The sequence below is a fragment of the Clavelina lepadiformis genome, chromosome 7 (genome assembly GCF_947623445.1).
Source record: "Clavelina lepadiformis chromosome 7, kaClaLepa1.1, whole genome shotgun sequence".
Taxonomy (NCBI): domain Eukaryota; kingdom Metazoa; phylum Chordata; class Ascidiacea; order Aplousobranchia; family Clavelinidae; genus Clavelina; species Clavelina lepadiformis.
This window is the reverse complement of record NC_135246.1, coordinates 15,938,318-15,958,342: the sequence shown is the minus strand read 5'-3', so window position 1 is coordinate 15,958,342 and position 20,025 is coordinate 15,938,318. Positions and strand designations below refer to the sequence as shown.

The 20,025-nt window shown below is 36.2% G+C and overlaps 3 protein-coding genes across 4 annotated transcripts; 1 reads left to right on the top strand and 2 right to left on the bottom strand.

Annotated features, from left to right (window-relative positions):
- Positions 1-527: 527 nt before the first annotated feature.
- Positions 528-6,612, top strand: LOC143465895 (protein ERGIC-53-like). 2 transcript variants are annotated; one of them, XM_076964417.1, is made up of 12 exons: positions 528-1,308; positions 2,496-2,650; positions 2,846-3,015; positions 3,146-3,245; positions 3,344-3,464; positions 3,854-3,906; positions 4,003-4,170; positions 4,660-4,727; positions 4,991-5,152; positions 5,310-5,505; positions 5,665-5,783; positions 5,861-6,612. In XM_076964417.1, exons 1-12 carry the CDS (start codon positions 1,287-1,289, stop codon positions 5,895-5,897), a joined length of 1,371 nt encoding a protein of 456 aa, XP_076820532.1. In that variant the 5' UTR covers positions 528-1,286; the 3' UTR covers positions 5,898-6,612. The 2 variants fall into 2 exon arrangements, with proteins under 2 accessions (XP_076820532.1, XP_076820531.1); XM_076964416.1 differs by having other exon boundaries at positions 529-1,455.
- Positions 6,613-8,135: 1,523 nt separating this feature from the next.
- On the bottom strand, positions 8,136-14,602 carry LOC143465347 (G patch domain-containing protein 1-like). The gene is made up of 19 exons (XM_076963580.1): positions 14,491-14,602; positions 13,450-13,531; positions 12,935-13,085; positions 12,609-12,775; positions 12,272-12,434; positions 11,984-12,178; positions 11,654-11,792; positions 11,390-11,580; positions 11,062-11,289; positions 10,731-10,845; positions 10,347-10,498; positions 10,070-10,200; positions 9,860-9,986; positions 9,555-9,725; positions 9,068-9,227; positions 8,886-8,972; positions 8,502-8,645; positions 8,310-8,371; positions 8,136-8,231 (listed from the first exon to the last, which is right to left on the bottom strand). Exons 1-19 carry the CDS (start codon positions 14,555-14,557, stop codon positions 8,178-8,180), a joined length of 2,586 nt encoding a protein of 861 aa, XP_076819695.1. The 5' UTR covers positions 14,558-14,602; the 3' UTR covers positions 8,136-8,177.
- LOC143465348 (splicing factor U2AF 35 kDa subunit-like) lies at positions 14,600-16,009 on the bottom strand. Its single transcript, XM_076963581.1, has one exon. The coding sequence runs from the start codon at positions 15,930-15,932 to the stop codon at positions 15,288-15,290; it is 645 nt and encodes a 214-aa protein (XP_076819696.1). The 5' UTR covers positions 15,933-16,009; the 3' UTR covers positions 14,600-15,287.
- Positions 16,010-20,025: the final 4,016 nt, after the last annotated feature.

Sequence of the window (20,025 nt, the reverse complement as noted above, 5' to 3'; positions counted from 1 at the left end):
TTCAGTCATGAATCAGCTATCCGTTTGCTAATAATGCAACGGTAAATTAACTTTTTTGTCATACACCGTTCATTAGCAAACACTTCTTTTTTTTGAATGCATAGGTAAACATACAATTAATTGGCGTAACTAAACCTGAAACAAATCCTCTTCTTTTTATTCCTTAGAAAAAAAGGAAGAAGAAGAAATGAAAGCTCTAACAGAGAAAATGGATAAGTACATCAAGGAACAAGTAGATTTACAAGAAGAAAGAATTAGTGAGTGTTTTACCAAAACAAAATATGGCTTAGCTTGCTAGTAGGCTATTTAGGCCTATTGAAGCATGGCCCTTAAGGTAATAACACAAGGTTAATTTAGCAATGCTCTTTATGGCACATTTTAGAAGTAGATCTAGTTTTAATACCTGATATTGTGTTTTAGGAAACATGGACCCAAATGAAAGACTGAAACTTATTGAGCAACTTAGAAAAGAATTGGAAAATGTAGCTGATCGAATGTCCAAAAAGGATGAACTGTAAAATTTCAAAGCTTTGTTGATGCTGTTAACTGTTTTGCTTGAATTTTTCTTAAACCGATTCTGTAAAGGGTGTTATAATTAGTCAAATGTTCAGTAACGTGTAACGTGCTATATTTAATTTTCATGTTAACTATGCATTAAAACGGTTTGTTTATTATGCACTTCAAATTACGTTTCAAATAAATGAAAATTTTGACAGATTTACCTAAAACACGTCTTTGCTCATTGGCACCCGATTTGTCTACTTTTCTACCGTCAGATTATGGTAATATTATCTTAGAAACAACCGCTTTTTCCGGCCGTAGTTAGTATTGCTTATTTAACACCCGATTGATGATACCCTAACGTTATACGTGTATACAGTATACTGATGTTGCTCCAAGGTTTTCTGACTTTCGAAAAAAATTATTGCTGCACTTTGGGGCGTTCTGATGGAAAAAAATCTAAGCAAATTTGGTGTGGCCTAGACCTATTGTTGGCAATTAGAATTAGTTTGACACCTATTTTGATTTTCTAATCAACTTTTGTGATAAAGCATCTTCACTTCATATAAAAGACCATTTAAATACTTTTTGCTACTGTTGGTTTTTTAACTACTTAGAATTATTTGCTAACATTTTAATTTTCTGACAGTATATCCGTTTTCTTTCCGTATGCCGTACACTGGTACAGTACTATAAAATTATTATCAATGCTGAATCATCATTAACGTTTACATTTTCGCTGTAGCGAATGATAGCTACAGCTGCCCAAAACATGAATTTTCAACATGAATAAAGTCACCATGAATCGTAAGTTTGTGATTTTGTTAATATGTGTAGTAGAATTCGTATTGTCAGATGATAGCTATAGGTTAAAATACGAATATAAGTATAGCTTCAAAGGCCCTAACCTGTCTCAATCCGATAAATCAGTACCGTTTTGGAATACTTCAGGAGGTGAGTGTTTTTCCGCTGTTATACTTTACTGCTGTACTACTGTGTAAAGTTTTTGCACCTCCGAAAGTCTGTAACAGACCATGGTGGAAAGTGTAGCATTGGCACACACTACAGAAGACTCATCAACGTGCTGGTTGATCTAAGTTTTATTGGGATGCCAAGCTTGCCTATAATAACTTAAGTATAAGCATCGTCGTATTGGACAATTTATCAGCTGCCGACTCACCCTGAACTGTAATAGCGAATTTGGAAAACGGCAATGCTTTGCCCACCACGTAACTAGTCATAGTGCAGGCCGAATTTTTGGGTTCAGTATGCAAGTGCACAACCACAGGATGCCTTACACTAGACCCCTGCTAATCGCATTGTGATCTGGTTGTGCACTTCTATACTAGACCCGAATTTTTTATCCTCACGTCGATTTATAATACACAAACAAAAAAATCTGTCGTATATTTATTAACAAAGAATTAATGATTTAGTGCCCACTAGAATGCAAAAATTTGCGTCTTTGTATACACAATTTCTCATTTTAAACGGATGTTTAAAACTGCTGTAAAGTAAGAACGAAGCAACATAACTTCCACCTTTTTTGTGTCATATAAAGAAATTCATATGCTTTTTAGCCTACCTGAGCAAAATCTTGACAATACGATGCTCAAAACGAATTGTGAAAAGTGTGGCACCTGCAAACATGAAATTTATAACTGTGCACGTAGTGTGTACAGTCTCATAGGTTAAAAATCACTGCAAAAAAATGATAAACATGTTGGCAAGTCCCCTGCATTTCTAAGTCCGTTTTCCACTGTGGACCACTAAGTTATTAGTCCACTGAGTTCCAGCTAAACATTCAAAGTGTGTATAGAGGTGATCCAAAGTTTAACTGTCTGCAAACTCAGCAGCAGTTTGCAAATAACATAGATAACAATTGACATTGATTAACATTGTTTTAATAACGTAACAGCAGTCCAATTGTTTTTCCACTAATATAATTAGTTATATTGTCCGTTGGAAAGCATCATTAATTTCTTTTATAACAGATGCAGTTCCTAGTCACGATTCCGTTCGTGTTGTACCTTCTTTAAGAGGAAAGAAAGGTGCAGTTTGGTCAAAGTACCCATTCACTCACAATGCATGGCAATTAGATGTTTCTTTTCGAATCCTTGGCAGGGGAAAAGTAGGAGCAGACGGCTTGGTGAGCACAAATTAAACTTTTACTTGCCAGTAAAATAACAGTAACGGTACAGCACCATTTTTTTGGAAAGTATAAATGCAAAACCAATGATTATAAGCATGTATTGCTTTACCGGCTAGGTATGATAAACATATTTACTACCAATTTATCAAAAACAGGCAACCTATATTTTTATAAGCATGTTTTTCAATTTAGGCGGTCTGGTTTGTTGAAACCCCGAGTCATGGTGGTCCAGTATTTGGTTCAATGGACATGTGGAAGGGAATGGGACTTTTCTTTGATTCATTTGACAACGATGGAAAACGCAACAATCCATATGTGACTCTCATTGTTAATGATGGAACAATGTCATACAGTCATTCAACGTAATACCCATATTGCCTCATGTGGTTTACAGCATTCATTGATTCAATGAAGATATTTACGTTTTACTTATCATTATATGTAGCACATGCATGTGCATTTTCTAAGATAGTTGATCTCTTTCCTTTTAAGAGATGGCTATGAACAGAAGAATGGTGGATGTTTGAGGGATTTTCGAAATCGTCCGTACCCCACTAAAGCAAGAATAATATACTGGAATAACAGGCTTCAAGTGTGTTTCAGTTTTCTTGTTATAAATCAAGCCATTGAATTTTGACTGAATTTATGCTGAAGCGATTTTTTGTTTTAAACTGATGTAATTTTCAACAGGTTTTGATCGATTCTGGTTTTACAAAAGAAGAAGATTTTGAAGAATGCACCACTGTTGATAATGTGAAGCTTCCTCAACCGGGATATTTTGGCGTCTCCGCTGCAACGGGAGGATTAGCAGGTGATAACTGTTGTTGATGAATTTATGAAAGTCATGTACTTTTAGTTTTGACCTGCTACTGTTTGCTAATGTTTTTTGGTGTGTGATTGTGGCCAGACAGCTTTCTATTCCTTTAAGTTTTCATAAGACTGGGAAAATGAGCAACAAAATGAAATTGATGCTACTAACGTTTTTTTGAAATATAGCTATGCATTACATGTACACGATATTATACAGACTATTTTTGCTACATGCGTCATTATTTACTGCCCAAACAATGTCACCAAATATTGAATAGAAGTGGCAATAGGTGGGGAGTGAAATGCTTTTGTAGCTGAATAAGCACATTGAGAATATTAAAAGTATTTATAGTGTGATTGTTTTGTAACAGTACAAATTGTGTTGTTCAGATGATCATGACGTGCACAAGTTCCTGGTTTGGAGCTTATATCCGAAGCAAGGTGTAAGTCTTCATCTAAGCTTTGCCTCAGGAACAGTTGAAGTTTTGTTTGAATGTCGTTGTTGCCAAAACCTAAACTTGATTATCTTCGGTATCTAGGAAACCAAAGAAGATGAGGATCAGCCTGGTCAAAAGAACAAGGAAGAGATGAAAAGACTCCAGGAGGAATATGAAAAGAACCTCCAGAGTTTCATGGAAGAGCAGAAGAAATTTAAAGAAGAACATCCAGATAAAGTCAAGGAAGAATTTACGGATGTTGATGACATGGTAAGTAGACCTAGATACTTGGTCGAAAAAAAAGGATTTTTGTAAAAAAAACGAAAAAAGTTGAATTCGTAATATTTTATCATGAATATTGATTGTTGATGCCTGTCGTAGGCATATGTAATCACTAGTTATAATAAATGGTGATACTGGTGCCAAGAAAGTAACCACATCGGAAGAAAACTCATTATCCACAATCCGTTATCATCTATAGCGAGGCTGCCCTAGGCCAGTCTTGCAATTTCTGGAGGGAACAGATATCAAAGCACTTAAAGGAAATTTTTCACTGAAAATAAAAAATACTGTTAAATCAGAATGAAACATTTTTCTGCATTCATTGCAATTTCTGGAGGGAACAGATATCAAAGCACTTAAAGGAAATTTTTCACTGAAAATAAAAAATACTGTTAAATCAGAATGAAACATTTTTCGTATCAGGTCCAATGTTAAGTGAGGTCATTCACATTCAACAACATTCCACTTGTATTTCAGTATGAAGATTTTATGCCCGAATTTAAAGCTGTGATGGATGTCCAGAACAAGGTCAAGGATGAGTTGAGGTGTGGAAGTTTACTTTGCATTTTATTTTACGTTAAAACTTAAAACTTGTGCTGCCATGTGTATTGTTTAAAATTAGTACAAAAGTAATTTTGCATTTTCTAATTTCACTAGTATCATAATAGTAAAATTGTTTTGATGTTTAGCATTTCCAGATTTTGTAATTTTTCTAACAATTCTATTCTATTTAGAATCAGTTGTGTTTATGTGTTATATGACTTCTTTAATGCTCATTTTAAATTTTGCTTCACATTTTCTCTCTCAGTAAATTGAGATCGTCAATGATCATGGTCCTTGAGAAGCAGGAGAGAATTATCTCCAGACTAGATGAGAAGAGTCCTCCCGACGCGAATTTAGCAAAATCACATGAGATAGAAAATGTCATGAAAATACAGAGAGTCACTCGCGATAGTGTTCACGAACTGGAGTGAGTGAAGTAGGGTGCCAGATTATACAACCTACTAACTAAATAGTATTTCCTTGACTTGCATGGTACGCGACTTTTTCTGCATTCCAGTTAGTTTTCAAACTCTTCTCATTAGATGGTAACATAGAAATAAAATTAAATGATGTTATGTTGACAGAAATCACCTCAACTTTCTCAAAACAACAACTTTGGCTCTGTCAGACAATGTTGCAAATCTGAATGTTCCTGATCGTGCAGCCGCAGCCGGCGACAACATCGCAAGCAAAAGCTACGAACAGCAAAAATTTGCTTTGGACATACAGGAGAGATTAGATGTTATGCGTAACAGCCTTGTTTCCATAGAAGCTAAGCAGGTGCATTTTAACTATATAATATTGCTAATTAATGAAAGTTAATCAATAATTCCTCTTTATTTCCGGTATTTGGGAAACCGTAGAGCAATTATTTTAAATGGTGCTGAATGGTCACAATATGCTTAATTGTGCTGAATATTTAGCATAATATTATGACAGGGCAAACAGCCAAAGCTGAGCTGCCCGTCAGTTGAGATTCCATCGTGTGTTACATTTGCCGGTCTCATCATCGTAGCTGTCATTCAAGTAGCAATCCTCCTTGCCTATCATATCATAAAGTAAGTAATTGATCAGGTTTTTTGCTGTGAGTTGATTAGTTGTAGATTTAAAAAAAAAATATTTTTTTGCATTGCAGACAGTCCCGTGAAGCTGCCGCAAAGAAATTCTTTTAACAATTTTTCAAAGATTATTTATTCAGCTTCATGTTGCATCAACTACTTTTTGGTGATCTTCTGTGGGGGAAGTCCGGTTCAAGTGTTGAAAATTTTCTCTTTTTATTTGCTCAGTGGTACATTGTTTTTAAAGCTAAAAGATAAAGTTGTCTTTGAAACCGATCCACTTTAACTTGTTCTTATCTTTACCTACCCATGCACAGGCTCATTATTGCGTTAAAATCATGCGACATCTGCAAATCATTCACTAACATGTTCATTTATTATTTTGTCATTGGTAGTCATTCCGAGCAATTTAACTCCGGTGAGCTTATCCCATTTGAACCCTGTGCAGTTAAATTGGGGCACGTCGGCAGGGTTTGAATTGACCGGGGTTAATTTGAGCGTTGTTGTCATTATGCAAAGCGAAATTAGTCCATCTTGTAAATACCAGGCTGAACAAATTGCCGAGTGATTTCCAGGCTAAGCTGGATCAAGCACCAAAACTCACTGTTCAGCATATTCTCAGTGTCAGACGCACGTACTTTTGCCATCTGCCTTCTTTCCATGCAGCCTCTGTTCTATGCCGCAAGTGTATTAAGTGTTAGTAGCAAAACCTTGTTCGCGTGTAGCCTGACAGTTGTGCAAGTGTGCCTTTTGTTTGTGGAAGTTTACTCATTTTTATGTATTTGTATCGTTTTAGTGGCGGTGAGGTGCAATAAAACACAGTTGGAAACCCGTAGATGATAAGGCAGTAAGAAGTGTAATTTAGGGTTACCATATTTTCGTGGCCTAAAATCCGGAGACTCTTTAGTGCCCACTAGCGGTTTTTAGAATGAGTTATGAACACATTGTCTGTCAATATGACGTCACACTAGCAATGCCCCACCTTGACGGTGCGAACAAAATCCGCGGCCCACTTCGAAATCATTAAGCAAACGACAATTTCCTTGGTATTTTAATTTGGTCTGCAACAGACTTCTTGTTGCGCTATTTCTCTACTGCTTTATAATTTTCTTCAGCGAATATACGCTCTTATTGTTTCAGACATGTTCTAAATTTTGCAATATCGACCAAGATATAAGGCCTTCAGCTACTAGCCTAGCGCCCATCATAAAATTCCGGACATTTGAGCATTTTTTTAAATTCCTCCCGGACGCAAAATTTAACCCTACATTCCGGACATGTCCGGATTTTTCCGGACGGTATGGCAACCCTAAAATTATTATACTCATAGTTAGCCCCTTACATTTTGCTATGCCTTTCACACAAAAATTTATTTTTACTTGTAAGAATCATGTTAAAATATTTCGAACACAAATGAAGTGATTGAAAACTTGCCGAATTGTTACCATAAAATCATCATAGCATTCACGTACCCAAGGTTGGAAAGTACTGCAGCCAATGCTACTTTCTCTTGACACGAACTTTGTTTTCCATTCACTTCTCTCAATAAGACAGCTTTAGCATATGATATTACGTAATCCGGAAATCAACCTAAGCTACATCCTCACAGTCGCTACGTGAAGCAAGTTTACAGTGCAGAATGTTTTGATAACTGAAGCATTATTGGAACAAATTACACTTCAGCTATTAACATTTTTTGCATTTACTCATATTCGCTTGGATTTGCGCTCTCGTGATTTTTCATACAAGCGCTATTTGTACCTGTCCAAAACACTATTTTCATAACAATCACAACCAAACCAGCTGATAACACAAATTAAGCGAATGGATGCCATTACACATGGTTAAAATTAGGACTGGGAGAAGTTGAAAAGTTTTTAACGACAGATATTTTCCGGTAGCCATTAACCGAAAATGTTTATGAAGGAGAGAATCAGGAGCAAAATTGTTAGTATTCCAAATGAATCACGGAAATTTGCTGCTCTGTTAGTCATTTTAGTGCTTGAATACACTGATTTCCTGATAAACTGTGTGGTTTAGTATGACATAAGTTGCCAATACAACACTATTCTTCACGTTTCTGAATAAGAAATAGTAGTTTTGTCCGCAATTAACAATGTGATAAGACAATTAGCGATCAAAGCAGCTAACTGCTATAAAAAAATCGACTCAATCCCAGTCCTAATTGGAATACCGTGATCACTATTTTATTTCATAATGTAGCTTTCCAAGGGTTCATCCAAACGTTTTTGGCACAAAAAACGTCAATGATATTTCTAAATCGCTATCAATCCAAAACATAGTTCAATTTCAACGTCTTCAGGGTATTCTTGGATGACAATTGCGAGCAAACAGGTTATAAAAATCATTTATTGCAGCAATAAGAAAAATATGTTATCTATGTTTATCCTTTTTCTTCTTTTTGCCCTTGTGCTCGTGTTTCTTCTTCTGGAGAAAGAAATTATTGTTAATCGATAATGCTGTTGAAAGCTATCGTGTGAAAAGTTGGACATCAACCTGTGGTACCTTTTTATGCTTCAATTGCTTCTTATCATGCTTTGGTGGTGTTCCACGATCAACTGATTCAACTGCAAAAAAATTTCCATTTTATTGTAACTCATTCTATTGCTATTGGTACTGGTATTTGTTCGCTGAAACACATGATGTCATTCGCATGTTGAAAGCACGGAAGGGTAATCGTTACAAAATTCTTTTTACCTCCGTTGGAAGCTGGTCTAACAGGTGGTAGAATTGGACCAAAATACCCATCATCGCTTCCGTTTTTCTCATCTGGTTGTTCATTAACTTCGTCTTGTTCCATTGGCTCATGATCTGGCTCGGATTCTTTTGGGGGGGTTGGATCTTAAATAAATATTCTTGTGGTGAAATTAAGCGTATATCTATAAAATTAAATCCAACATATCAAACAACTAGTTTAATAAACATGAATTAAAAGAAAACTTTCGGTGCCAACAAATCCAATGCAATTGTCATGAATTCATGATACTACCGTATATCATACGAAACACATTACAAAACAAGTTTACTCAGAAACGAATTAATCTTCTACTTTACCACCATTTAAAAAAATAAGTCGCCCACCATTCACAGCTTGCTGCAGAATATTTTCTTTAACTGGAATTGGTCTCATGAACACATCAGCAGCAGAAGCCCTTTTTATTACAGGTTCTTCACAAAAATACAGAAGAATTTGTTTTAAAGACTGGGTAACGACGTTACTAAAGTTAATAAAACAATCAATTTTCAACGTTGTGATTTATTACCTGATTCCTCTTGTTCATTGGTCTTAACATTCTGGTCTGATGTTGCATCATCGTCATCTTCTTTTTCCTCTTCGGAAGATGATGTGTCCTCCTCACTTGATGCAAAGATAGACTTGAATAACTCCATTGGTGGACGTTCAGGAGATTTCTCTTCTAATTCCTGGTTTACAACAATGTTAAATCAAATCATTAGAATACGTTGAGTTAAACTGCAGATTATTGAGAAAACCTTGAAATTAAACTAGCAGAGAATGTTATAATAATATGTGGATGTTACTTCCATACACTGAGTTGTAGCATTCAACATGTTCCAAAAGTTAAAGAAAGATTATAAAGACGTTGATTCCAAACTAAAGTTATAGGCTGACTCACTTTATCTAGTTGACTATATCACAACAATTACGTAATAGAACTCGAACAGAATTCAGACAAAACTTATAGTAGAGTGCAGATTGAATTTTGCTGCTTACAAATAATTACTCAATACCTGTGTAGTCTGTGTGTCCTCTTTCTTCTCACTCTTTTCATCTTCTTTCTCAGCAGGCTTATCCATTGGCCCAGCAAAGACAGGCTTCCGATCCCATCTTCCACCAATGAATGGTCGAGATTTGTTGAAAGCTGGCGGACACTTTGTATCACTGACTATTCCTGTTTTACTCTGCGATAAAAGGTAAAACATTTTATGAGGAGATTACAAAAAAGGCATCAACAAATCATCGATTGTGGTCTTAGTCAACTCTTATACTAACAAGACAACTTTGGACCCACTCACTATCTTAAATAACATCTAACCTTCGTCTCTGAATCTTCCTCCGATGCAACATGTCCAGCATCTGGGGTCTTGGCTGCAGATGAACTACCCATTACGGCAAGGATCTTGAATCCACCAAATGGCTTTGAAACACCAACCGACTCTGAGCTATATATATAATAATTAATTTAACCATATGTACAACAGAAAGCATATCATGTGTTCTGCGAAACGTGCAACAAAACATCTACTTTGGGTATGGATCTGGCACATTGAAGCGTTTGCATAGCAAAGGGTCTGGATGCCATTCCACGCTATCATGTGTCATTATGCCAAACATTTTCATCTTGGCTGCTGGCTCGGTTACTTCGCGTTGAACAACCTACATAGAAGTCAATTAGCGTTTCAAAGATAAATATAAAAATTTAACACATTAGATCACCAACTTGATCTTGATAACTTGAAATATTGCCTCTGGACCACCAAACCACTGCTTACTTTTCTGAACACTTTCAATTTAAAACTCACTGAATCATTGTCTTCATTTTCAGAAGCTTTGGTAAATTTAGAGCTGATGTTGGTCGAAAGATGAAGGTATACTTGTGATAGTCTTGCAAATTCATGTTGTTCATGTTTTCTCTCCCATTCAGTCAGATTACTTTCAATCACAGAATACGGATCTGAAGTAAAATATTTTGTCATAAAAATTTCCAAAAGTACAAATTAATATATGAAGTAGAAATTTTAGTTAAACCATACAACTAAAAACTAATGTCAATGAATATGTTTTCATATGATATCATTCTAGTTACTAAATGCTGCACATGGAATGTTAGACAACGTCCATGGAAAACAAAGCTCATAGGTCAAAGCTGTGCACTTGCAAAATGGTTAATTGTGCAGTTATGCTACCTTTTTTCCTTTGTCGAATAGCTCTTTCATATTGCTCATATCGTCGTAGTTTTTCAGGATTGTTGGAAAAAGGTTTTAGTGATGTTGCATCGCAAAGAGGCTTGCTTCGATCAACCTACCATGTAAGCTTTGCAACTACCATTGTTGAACATAAATAACGTTTCTTACATCACAACCACAAAAAACAACATTCAGTTGTTAGACTAAAACTTCTCTTAAAAATGAAGTTCTGATCCACATACTTCTCAACTGTACTTTAGACATGCCAAAAGTGCCGAAGGTATTTCATATGCAGCTATATGTGGAATTTAAATCGATCAAACTATCTTACCATAGTTGGTTGCTCTACTATCTTGTTGTCTCCCTTGAAGCCAAGCTCAACCGGCTTGCGCTTGGCTGCTTCCATCCTCTGCCTGTCCTCAAAGGAAATAAAATCAAAGATAGACTGGGCCTTTTTCGTTGGAGCAGGTGACTTATTGTCTTCCAACAACGCTTCCCTATCTTGGGAAGTAAGTCGTGGTTGATTTTCATTCGAAGGAGGTAAAACCGTACTTGGTTCCTGTGAGGGAAAGTTTAAAACAAGCCATCAAAAAGCAACACTGTTGTGTTGATTATGATTATGTTGAAATCTGAAAAGAATTTTAAAAATGACAAAGTACCACAGTTGTTAGATTCAAGTCCTTAATCCGCTTGCTTTCCCTTTGCAACTTCATTCTTTTGTAGGGGTCAAAATCATTTGGAATTGGTGGTGGTGGATAAACCTTGGGAAACAATTTCGCCTCCCTCTTTGCATGAACAAAAAGTATTTTTGGTGTGTCGCCGTAACCAATTGCTTCCTTGTGTCCAGCACCTGCAGGTGATAATAGCAAAGGTAAATGTGATATGTTTAAGTACAAGTGCGGTCACAATATTACTTTACATACCAGCAATAGCCAGAGGTTTAGTCCACCCATAGGTGTTGTCGGGATTTTTTTCAATGCTCATCACCGAGTCATAATTGCTCATGCTATCTTGAGCATAGATGTCATCGTCTTCCTCTTCATATGCACCAACACCAAATGCCTTGAAAATGTAAGAAAAAATTCAGTGCGAGGACATCCTAGTGAGATCTAGCACGACCAACTAAGATGACTTAAATACTATGAAAATCTCAGTGTTTATTCTCTGGCAATAGAATTATTATAACACCAAATTTTCCAAAAACAAACTACTCATTGATATGATTGGTTTACATGATATTAAACTTGACATACTTGACCATAAAAGGAAAGTTTACTTCCACTTTTTGTTCGAGCTTTGACAGCAGAAGATTTCTTTTCTTTTACATGAAGAGCTGCAGTCGGATCAAGGCGACTGTATCCTATACCGTAGTTGTCATCTTTATGGAGGATACTGATCGGCATCATGTCTTTTGGGGCAAACTGGAAATTTTCTGGGATATTTTCATCCTAAATGTTTATAACACTGTGAGCAATTTCGGGTAAAGTGGTTGAAACTTATATTGGGTTCTATCATCAAATCACGACATTTAAATCACTCACATCACTGTCTGGGTCATCTGCACCTGGCAACCGGCAGCCGTATACTTTCATTTTTGATGCCGATTTCTTCTTTTTCTTCTTTTTACGTCTTACCACATGCGGCCCGAGGCCTTGACCCTCTTTCCAACCCATTGACTTCAACATCTTTATTCCAATGTTGTTTCTGAAAAACACATCACCCTCTTCACATATGTGTATCAGTTATTGGTGATTAACTTCGATGAATCGTCTGATGAAATCTTGTCACTACCGACACAAACCCACTTTGCAAACCTCATTTAAACCATGATTAGAATTAAGTGAAGTACATGATCAAGATGATTAGTAAAAACGATACCTCATTGGTAAAACTAAGCAATCAAGTAGGTTTGCTCCGAAAGACAGTGTCATTTTCTCTTCCTGAATATTGAGTTGTTTTTCTTGAATCGCATTCCGTTTGTGCTTTGACGTGAAATCAGTGCTTGTTGATAAGGTTTTGGGGGCAATTCCAAAATCACCCCGGTCCTTCATGGAAACATTTTTGTTTAAAAACTAAAACCACTTCTTAAGAGTCTTATCCTACCCTAAGCAAATTGCAGGAAAACAGGCTTATGCTCCATAATGGCAGATGTACAAGTCCGAGAAAAAGAGTGATGGTGTTGTTTTTAACGGCATCGCTGTTACCTCATCATCCATAAAATCGTTTGCTTGAAAAGTTTTTCGCTTGGATTTGTTGGAACGAGATGAAAGAAACGTTGAAGGCTTCCATCCTTCCTTTGTGCCGACAGTGTTGTAATAACCAGCAGAGAATCCACCGGTAAACGCTCCATGAAACCTACGTTAAACACCAACATGTACAATATGGGTTGTAAGAGCAATTCATAATACAGGGGTGTCCCAAATCATTGGATTCACATTTTTTATGTTCACTTGTTGTAAAATTTGTACAATACAGTATAGTGTACGTTTTTCTCGTGTATTCTACAGTATATATCTTGTAATAACAGATCACGTATGTATATCTTGTAATAACGATCAAGTGCCAAATACAAAATGAAAGTTCATAAGAATGCAAGTCAAAGGTGTTGTTGAAAATGGAGTTTTAATGAAAATGGAAAACATTGAGTTTTATAAAAGTTGTTTCGAAAACATGTTTCTCTTTCTAGTAGATCAAGTTTTAGATGTTGTCTTGCACAAACCTTCTTCTACCTTCTTCATCGGTTACAATTTGATCAAAAACAGGAACGTTACTCTTTAACATTGATGGTTTGGTTTCGGATTCTGCAAAAAGATACCTAAGATTAGTTACCTCACTACAAAAAAATATCATTTTGCATCACTGAAAGGTTTGGTGTTTCAAGTGCATATTTTTCATACAAGTCAAGCATCACTCGATAAGTCTTGATTGGGACAGTGTAGAGCTGGATGTAATTGAAAATTTCAAATTTGTAATTACTATTACGTAATGAAACTATTGTGAAACTATTACGTAATTTTGACGAATGTTATCGGGAGCTAAGAAAGTCACTTTGTGCGCGAGTTCATAGTGTCTCTCACTTCAGTTTTCGGTTTTAAAATGAAATTACATTGGCGTTTGAATGACGATTCTCTTTGCACTAGAATCTCGAGCCAGAGTTTTAGGCTAACAAGTTCCATTATGCATTTTGTTTCATGCCTTAGGTAATAAACATACCATTGCCTAGAATTTTTTAAAGATTTTGATCCAAAGTGATGATTTCAAATCAACCTTTTAAGCTAAATTCACTCTACACCTCCAATACACTTGGAACTATTTAATCTTTTAAATATTTAAGTTCAAGTTATTGCATTAACTGCAACCTACTTTGATTTAGGTACAAAGTTTAATCTGTGGCTAGATAACTGTCACTATAAGCACAATGTCTCAAAGGGCAACATTAATATAACATATGGTACCTTAACCTCGATAAATAACTCAAAACCTTTCACAAAACATGTTAACACTACTAGCGTAATTGCACAGCAGTGAATAGTGGTATCTTCCAGTTGCATACTTTAGTAAATTTTTGTATTAGACCCAGCTCTAGGCCAATTAAAGTAAAATTAAGCATTTTGTTCTAGGACATGCAAAAAAAATCATCATATAGTTGAAATAAAATTTTTGGGCATCCCAAGATTGCAGATATTTTAAAACATAACAAACTATTTAAAGTGCTTTCAAACTACTCAAAGCAACACCAAACGCAGTAAATAGTTGTTACCATCTATCTCCTCCAGTGGTGTTCCATATTTAACATAAGGATGTTCATCATCAGATGAAGCAGACATTTTTCAAACCTCTTTACTGTTATATTTCTATGTAATGTCAAATCTACAAAAAGACATATGTACAGCTGACTTGTAGAGGCAAATCATATTTTCGATATTTTCTATGTACACCACAAGAAAAAATTTCACTTCATGACTTTTCATGCGAATAAGCAGGCCTATATACTTGTTATTTGGGCAGTTTTTTGTATTCACTCAAAAACAGAATTTCTATACATTTGATTCCACTTTGGAATACCACTGTATTAGCTTGTATACACAATAAACATACACAAATACAATTATTATTCCTATTTAGTGTAATTTAGAGTTACATAAAAACATGCTTGAAATCACATTGAATATCAACAATGATATGATTAGAATCTCAGTTCTGAAAAAAAACTTCGGTCTTAAAATTAACCTTTATAGACAGAAAAAAGTTTACTTTCAGTTGTAGAAAATAAGTTATAAGAATTTATCACTCATTTGTGTGGACCACAACAATAGTTGTTAAACACTACTAAAATGTTGCTAAAGGATACTGAAAATTAGTCTGTAACAGCCAAATTTAAGCACTGTAAAATTAGGCAGGCTAAACATAACATTGGAGAACTACAGTCAAATGTTTTTAGCAGTTTGTCATTCCACCTAAGGAAATACACAGGGTGCAGAATGGCACATTTTCCATCTCAATGTCTTGTCTACAAAAAGATCTGCAAGTTAGCAAAAGTCATAGAAATGCCACAATTTAATGCCTTCGCTCTCTACTGCGATGACGTTCACGTGAACCACCTCTTCGGCTCCGTGTTGGAGGAGAACGAGAACGTTTACGCTTCTCTTTGCGCCCATACAAGCGCTTCCGCAGCTCTCTTGAAATTGGCTTCAAATGCATGAAGTTACAAAATCCACCCCTTGTGCATTCTCCCATCTCATATTGGCGACAGCAAGCTTCACGAAAATCAGTCACAGTACTCAACTCAGATATCATAGGTTGACCATTGAACCAACGATTGTTAAGATCATTTACAGCTTTTTCGGCATCTTCCTCACGATGAAACTTTATGTACACGTTGCCAACTAAGTGATCACCAAGATTATCACAAACATTCATCTCTTCAATTGATCCATATTTCTCTTCTAGCTCAACAAAAACTTCTTCAAAGAAGTTGTCATAATGCTCTTGCATTTCAACATCAGTAAATGTTCCTGCAGCCGTGTTATTAATCTGGGGATTTTGGTACAACCCTTGGATTAATATTGTTTGACTAAACGTTGGTTTTGTGTGAAGTCGAGAACAGCGTTCTCCATGACGACAAGCACCAATTTTAAAATAAAATGAACAATTGACCTTGTCCTTTTCTGTTCCGAAAATTGAAGCCAGGTATTCAGCCATGACCTACTTTGGTATTTCTAGCAGTACAAGGCAAAATAATCACAAATCAAATCGCTGAGGCTAAAAGCAACAAAAGTCGTAAGTTCAATGTTTTGAATACATATTAGCCTATTTAAAGAGATTTTATTAATATACTGGGTAATAAAGTAAAGTGTAGAATTGTAAAAGTGTCATCCATAATGAAATGTGCATGTTGCAAAACCAAAAAAAAATCATGCCTGGAGAGCATGTACCTCACACAGGAAAGTTTGTGAGTGCATAACAATAACTTTTTTATAAAGAATGAAGCCAGTGCTATAAAAAAAACATAGTATTTTTGTAACAGTTTAACAAAATTAACCACTTTTCAAAAATTAGATTTTTTAACAAGATATTTGGTGATGAATAGTAATCTTTATATACACGTTATGACACTTGCGAAAGTTTTAAACCACAGGCCTAAAGTATTTTATAATTGTTTTTCTTCAAGTGGGAAACATTAAAAATGATACATTTCTTTTCGATCAACTTGTTTACATTTTACTTCACCATTCTACAACATTTTGCCATGAAAGAAGTCTCATTACATCAAAAACATTGTCATATTATATTGAAAGATTTATAGTGTTTAGTTTAACCTACTTTGTGAAAAGGTTAAGTTGTGAAATATTATTACAATTATACAGTCATATTTTACCTACCCGGACTGCAGAGTATGGCAGTTTTAGCCGAGATCTCAGGTGTGCAAGGAAGCAGCTGGTATGCACTTCGACTCGTGGCCCAAGGCTGCACTGCGTTTGTACTGGCAAGGTGTGGCGCTATACGATAGAAATCGTGGAAAAAATCAATGTTTCCTGTATTTTGCAGTATAAATGGGAAGAAAAGTTAGTGTCTCGTTTTTATTTTTGGAGACACCAGTTTGCCCTGGTGTATAATGCCGTTTTGGAAAAAAATATCGGGTGTGCTCTTGCCAAACTCTACAGTCTGGCCGGTAATATTACGATTTATAATACACAAACAAAGAAAGACAGGAGGTTTGAACGCCAATTTATAATAAATAAACAAATAATTAATTAAGGTTTCAGTGCACGCCATCACGTCAAAAATTTCGTTTCCATGTACTTTTCAGTCGGCGGCCGGGTTCGGTTCACCACTTAACACGAGCAACCTCCGCTATGCAAACACAGTGAAAGTCAAGCGCGCACGCCTAGCAGTAGAAGCGATGTGCATGCTTGAGTTAGCGCTTCTGCACACCCGAGATCTCGGCGAATCCTGCCATGAAGTACAAACCGGCCAGTCGGGCTCGGTTCACTACTTAACACGAGCAAGCTCCCCTATGCAACCGCAGTGAAAGTCAAGCGGAATGCCCAGCGATGTGGAAAACCGCTTTGGGCTCATGTTATACTTTGTCAACCGCCCAGGAGCATCAGCTCAGCACACGTATCAGACGTAGCCTACCTAACCTACCGATTTTGCCCGAAGCTCCTAAAGCTAGGCAAAAGCATGATTTGAAAGCACAGGGGTGACTCAATGCGCCGACTCGATGCGCCACCATGTGATATATGAGGCTACACAAAAACTCTGAAAAAGATTTTCTTAGTAATCTTTCATTTTACGATGATTGTACGAACGAGGTAAAACCAAACGTCGCCTATTAAACTTGTGCAAAAGGGAAAAACATATTTTAAAGTGCCCTTTTCGGTTACGCAACTTTGAAAATCGATGTTTGGTGAACGGTGGCTTATTTACGACGGTATACTATGATTTCATTACTTCAGGATGATCGCGTAAATGTGATAAACATTACTGTATTTAATTTGATATATTTAATCTGTGCTCAGCTGACCACGCTGTTTAGTTGTCATGCATAATTTCCACGTTAACCCTTGGGGCTCGGGCTAAGAACTTACTAGAACAATATTTTTCTAAAATCTGCTATGACATCGAGCCTTATAAAACGAACTTGAGATGATTATTGCTAAGGCTATCCACTAACCTACGCAGTTTTGCATTGGCTACGTCATTATGTCGGGTTTCCAACCCTTAACCGGCGATTGAATAAACCTACCGGAAGATTACTATGCGTTTATTTGGCATTATGCAGGTAGAACAATAACTAATCAGTAATAATCACGCCTCGAGATCCATTAACATCGAGATAGCCTACAGCCCTAACCGTCGTCCACTTCAACCATCATTTCGCTTAAGTAAAGAGAATGGCGACAGTTGGCGTGTGCAATGTTTTTGAAGATTGAAACGGGTTCATAAATTCCTCGATCAATCAATTAATCAAACAAATTTTTCATTCTTGCCCGAAATTTTTATCCGTAACTTTGTAACGTATCAGAGTGGTTTGATACGTGTGAAGTCGCAGTTGTATCTTTAGTCTGTAATGAAATGATTGTTTGTCGGTCCTTATCCTGTAAGGGCGACCACTTCAATTACAATTTTGTCTGTTGAATTGTTTAATGTCCTCGATGGTAAATGAGTCTCAGGTCGTTGTCTGCTTTTCTTAATCTTAGAATTAATTGTACACCTCGACAACTTTATATTCTGATTATATTGAAGCTTCATTGAACGAATAAATCAAGATAGAACATTGTGACAGCAACAGCATACAGACATGTTGCGGCGTTGAACATACGACTGATAAGTGATGACTCGTAATGCACGCACAGTAACAGGGAAGCAATCGATTACGTCACACAGTGTTATGCTTCGCTGATTCGATAGACGAGAATTCTATGTCGTACACAATCTTATATTTCATTAATTCATATAATTATCACAAGTCATTCCCATAAATCTGACTCTTGTAGGGACGTCCTCAGCCCAGCTTCTCAGGCGGCTACAATACTAAACTGGTGCGATACAGAATTGGGAGTCAAATCGAACTGTCGCTTATTCAGCGATGCAAGAGTGGGTGTTCTGTAGAAACTAGGGTTCTTTTATAGAATCAGCGATTACGAAAAGCGCACATACTGCAAACAACACTAATTACAGCTGTAACGTAATTGGTTAAACAAAACGAGGCCCTGCACGCCACAACTTAATTGATCCAGTACAGATGCCGGTAAATGATTTCATTGTAATGCATGAAGTTCCAACCAAAGGCACGGTTAATACATGTGCATAATTTAGATAGCTCAATTTTTCGACTGCCAAGCTTTCTGCAAACTATGCTACACAATTATTCATGAAACGTACACAGAAATAGGCACTTTCGTTAGACGATTAACCAGCTCACTGAGATGACACATGCCCTATGCCTGCTATATGAATAACAGTACTTGTTCTATGTGCAATTACTCAAAAGTCCATTTCAATTTTATTGCTAAAACGGAGTATGCCCCACGAATCTAACTAAAATTTGTTATTCAAATGTTTTAAATAAGACAAGCGGGTAGTTTTGTGCAGTTGCATAACTAAAAAGAACTTTTAACATATTCCTTGGTTGCCAGAAAGACAACCAATGCAAACAAGCTTGTAAAGCATTTATTTGCATGCAAGCACCAACTAATTTCAAGCTAATCTTGATACAGAACAGATGTCAGTGGTTGGAGATAAACAAGTTATGAACACACACAAGGAAACTACTCATTTGGAACCATTTTCATTAGGAGGAGGTTCCGAGTATGGTGTCGGAATTCTTAATCCTACTCGTTCTGCTGCTTTTTTAATAGAATTTTCTCCACGGTTGTAGTAATTGCAGAGATTATTCAATTTCCTGGTACTTTGCAAGTAAGTAAGAAATGTCAAAGCATTATAATTTGCAGCTGCTTGGTCCCTGCAATATCTTCCAGCAGTAACCTGGTAACAAAATTATAATATTTTAATAAGTTATAATCTATTTTATTGAAACCGTGGGGTTAATAAGGTATTATTAAATTGACTATAAAAATACTATGATGTAATATGACACTTCTGCCAATTGCCCGCTTACAAAGACAAATACTGTACAATGGTGCCCTGATTAACCGCTTCAGTTTTAATCACTTTGTATTTTAAGTTTTAATCATGGCTGCCCAAAATGTCGATCACAGAGCGTCTTCTAGCCAATCACACGTCATTCAAAACATATTTAGATATTTACACATAACTATGTTTTTATTTA

Coding starts and splice junctions, on each gene's coding strand:
- LOC143465348 (XM_076963581.1), bottom strand. CDS start 15,932: ATGGCTGAATACCTGGCTTCAATTTTCGGAACAGAAAAGGACAAGGTC.
- LOC143465347 (XM_076963580.1), bottom strand. CDS start 14,557: ATGTCTGCTTCATCTGATGATGAACATCCTTATGTTAAATATGGAACA. Junction 9,228..9,554: donor AGGACACACAGACTACACAG/GTATTGAGTAAT, acceptor GTTGTAAACCAG/GAATTAGAAGAGAAATCTCC. Junction 8,646..8,885: donor TCTGCAGCAAGCTGTGAATG/GTGGGCGACTTA, acceptor TATTTATTTAAG/ATCCAACCCCCCCAAAAGAA.
- LOC143465895 (XM_076964416.1), top strand. CDS start 1,287: ATGAATAAAGTCACCATGAATCGTAAGTTTGTGATTTTGTTAATATGT. Junction 3,465..3,853: donor TGCAACGGGAGGATTAGCAG/GTGATAACTGTT, acceptor TGTGTTGTTCAG/ATGATCATGACGTGCACAAG. Junction 5,153..5,309: donor GATAGTGTTCACGAACTGGA/GTGAGTGAAGTA, acceptor TTATGTTGACAG/AAATCACCTCAACTTTCTCA.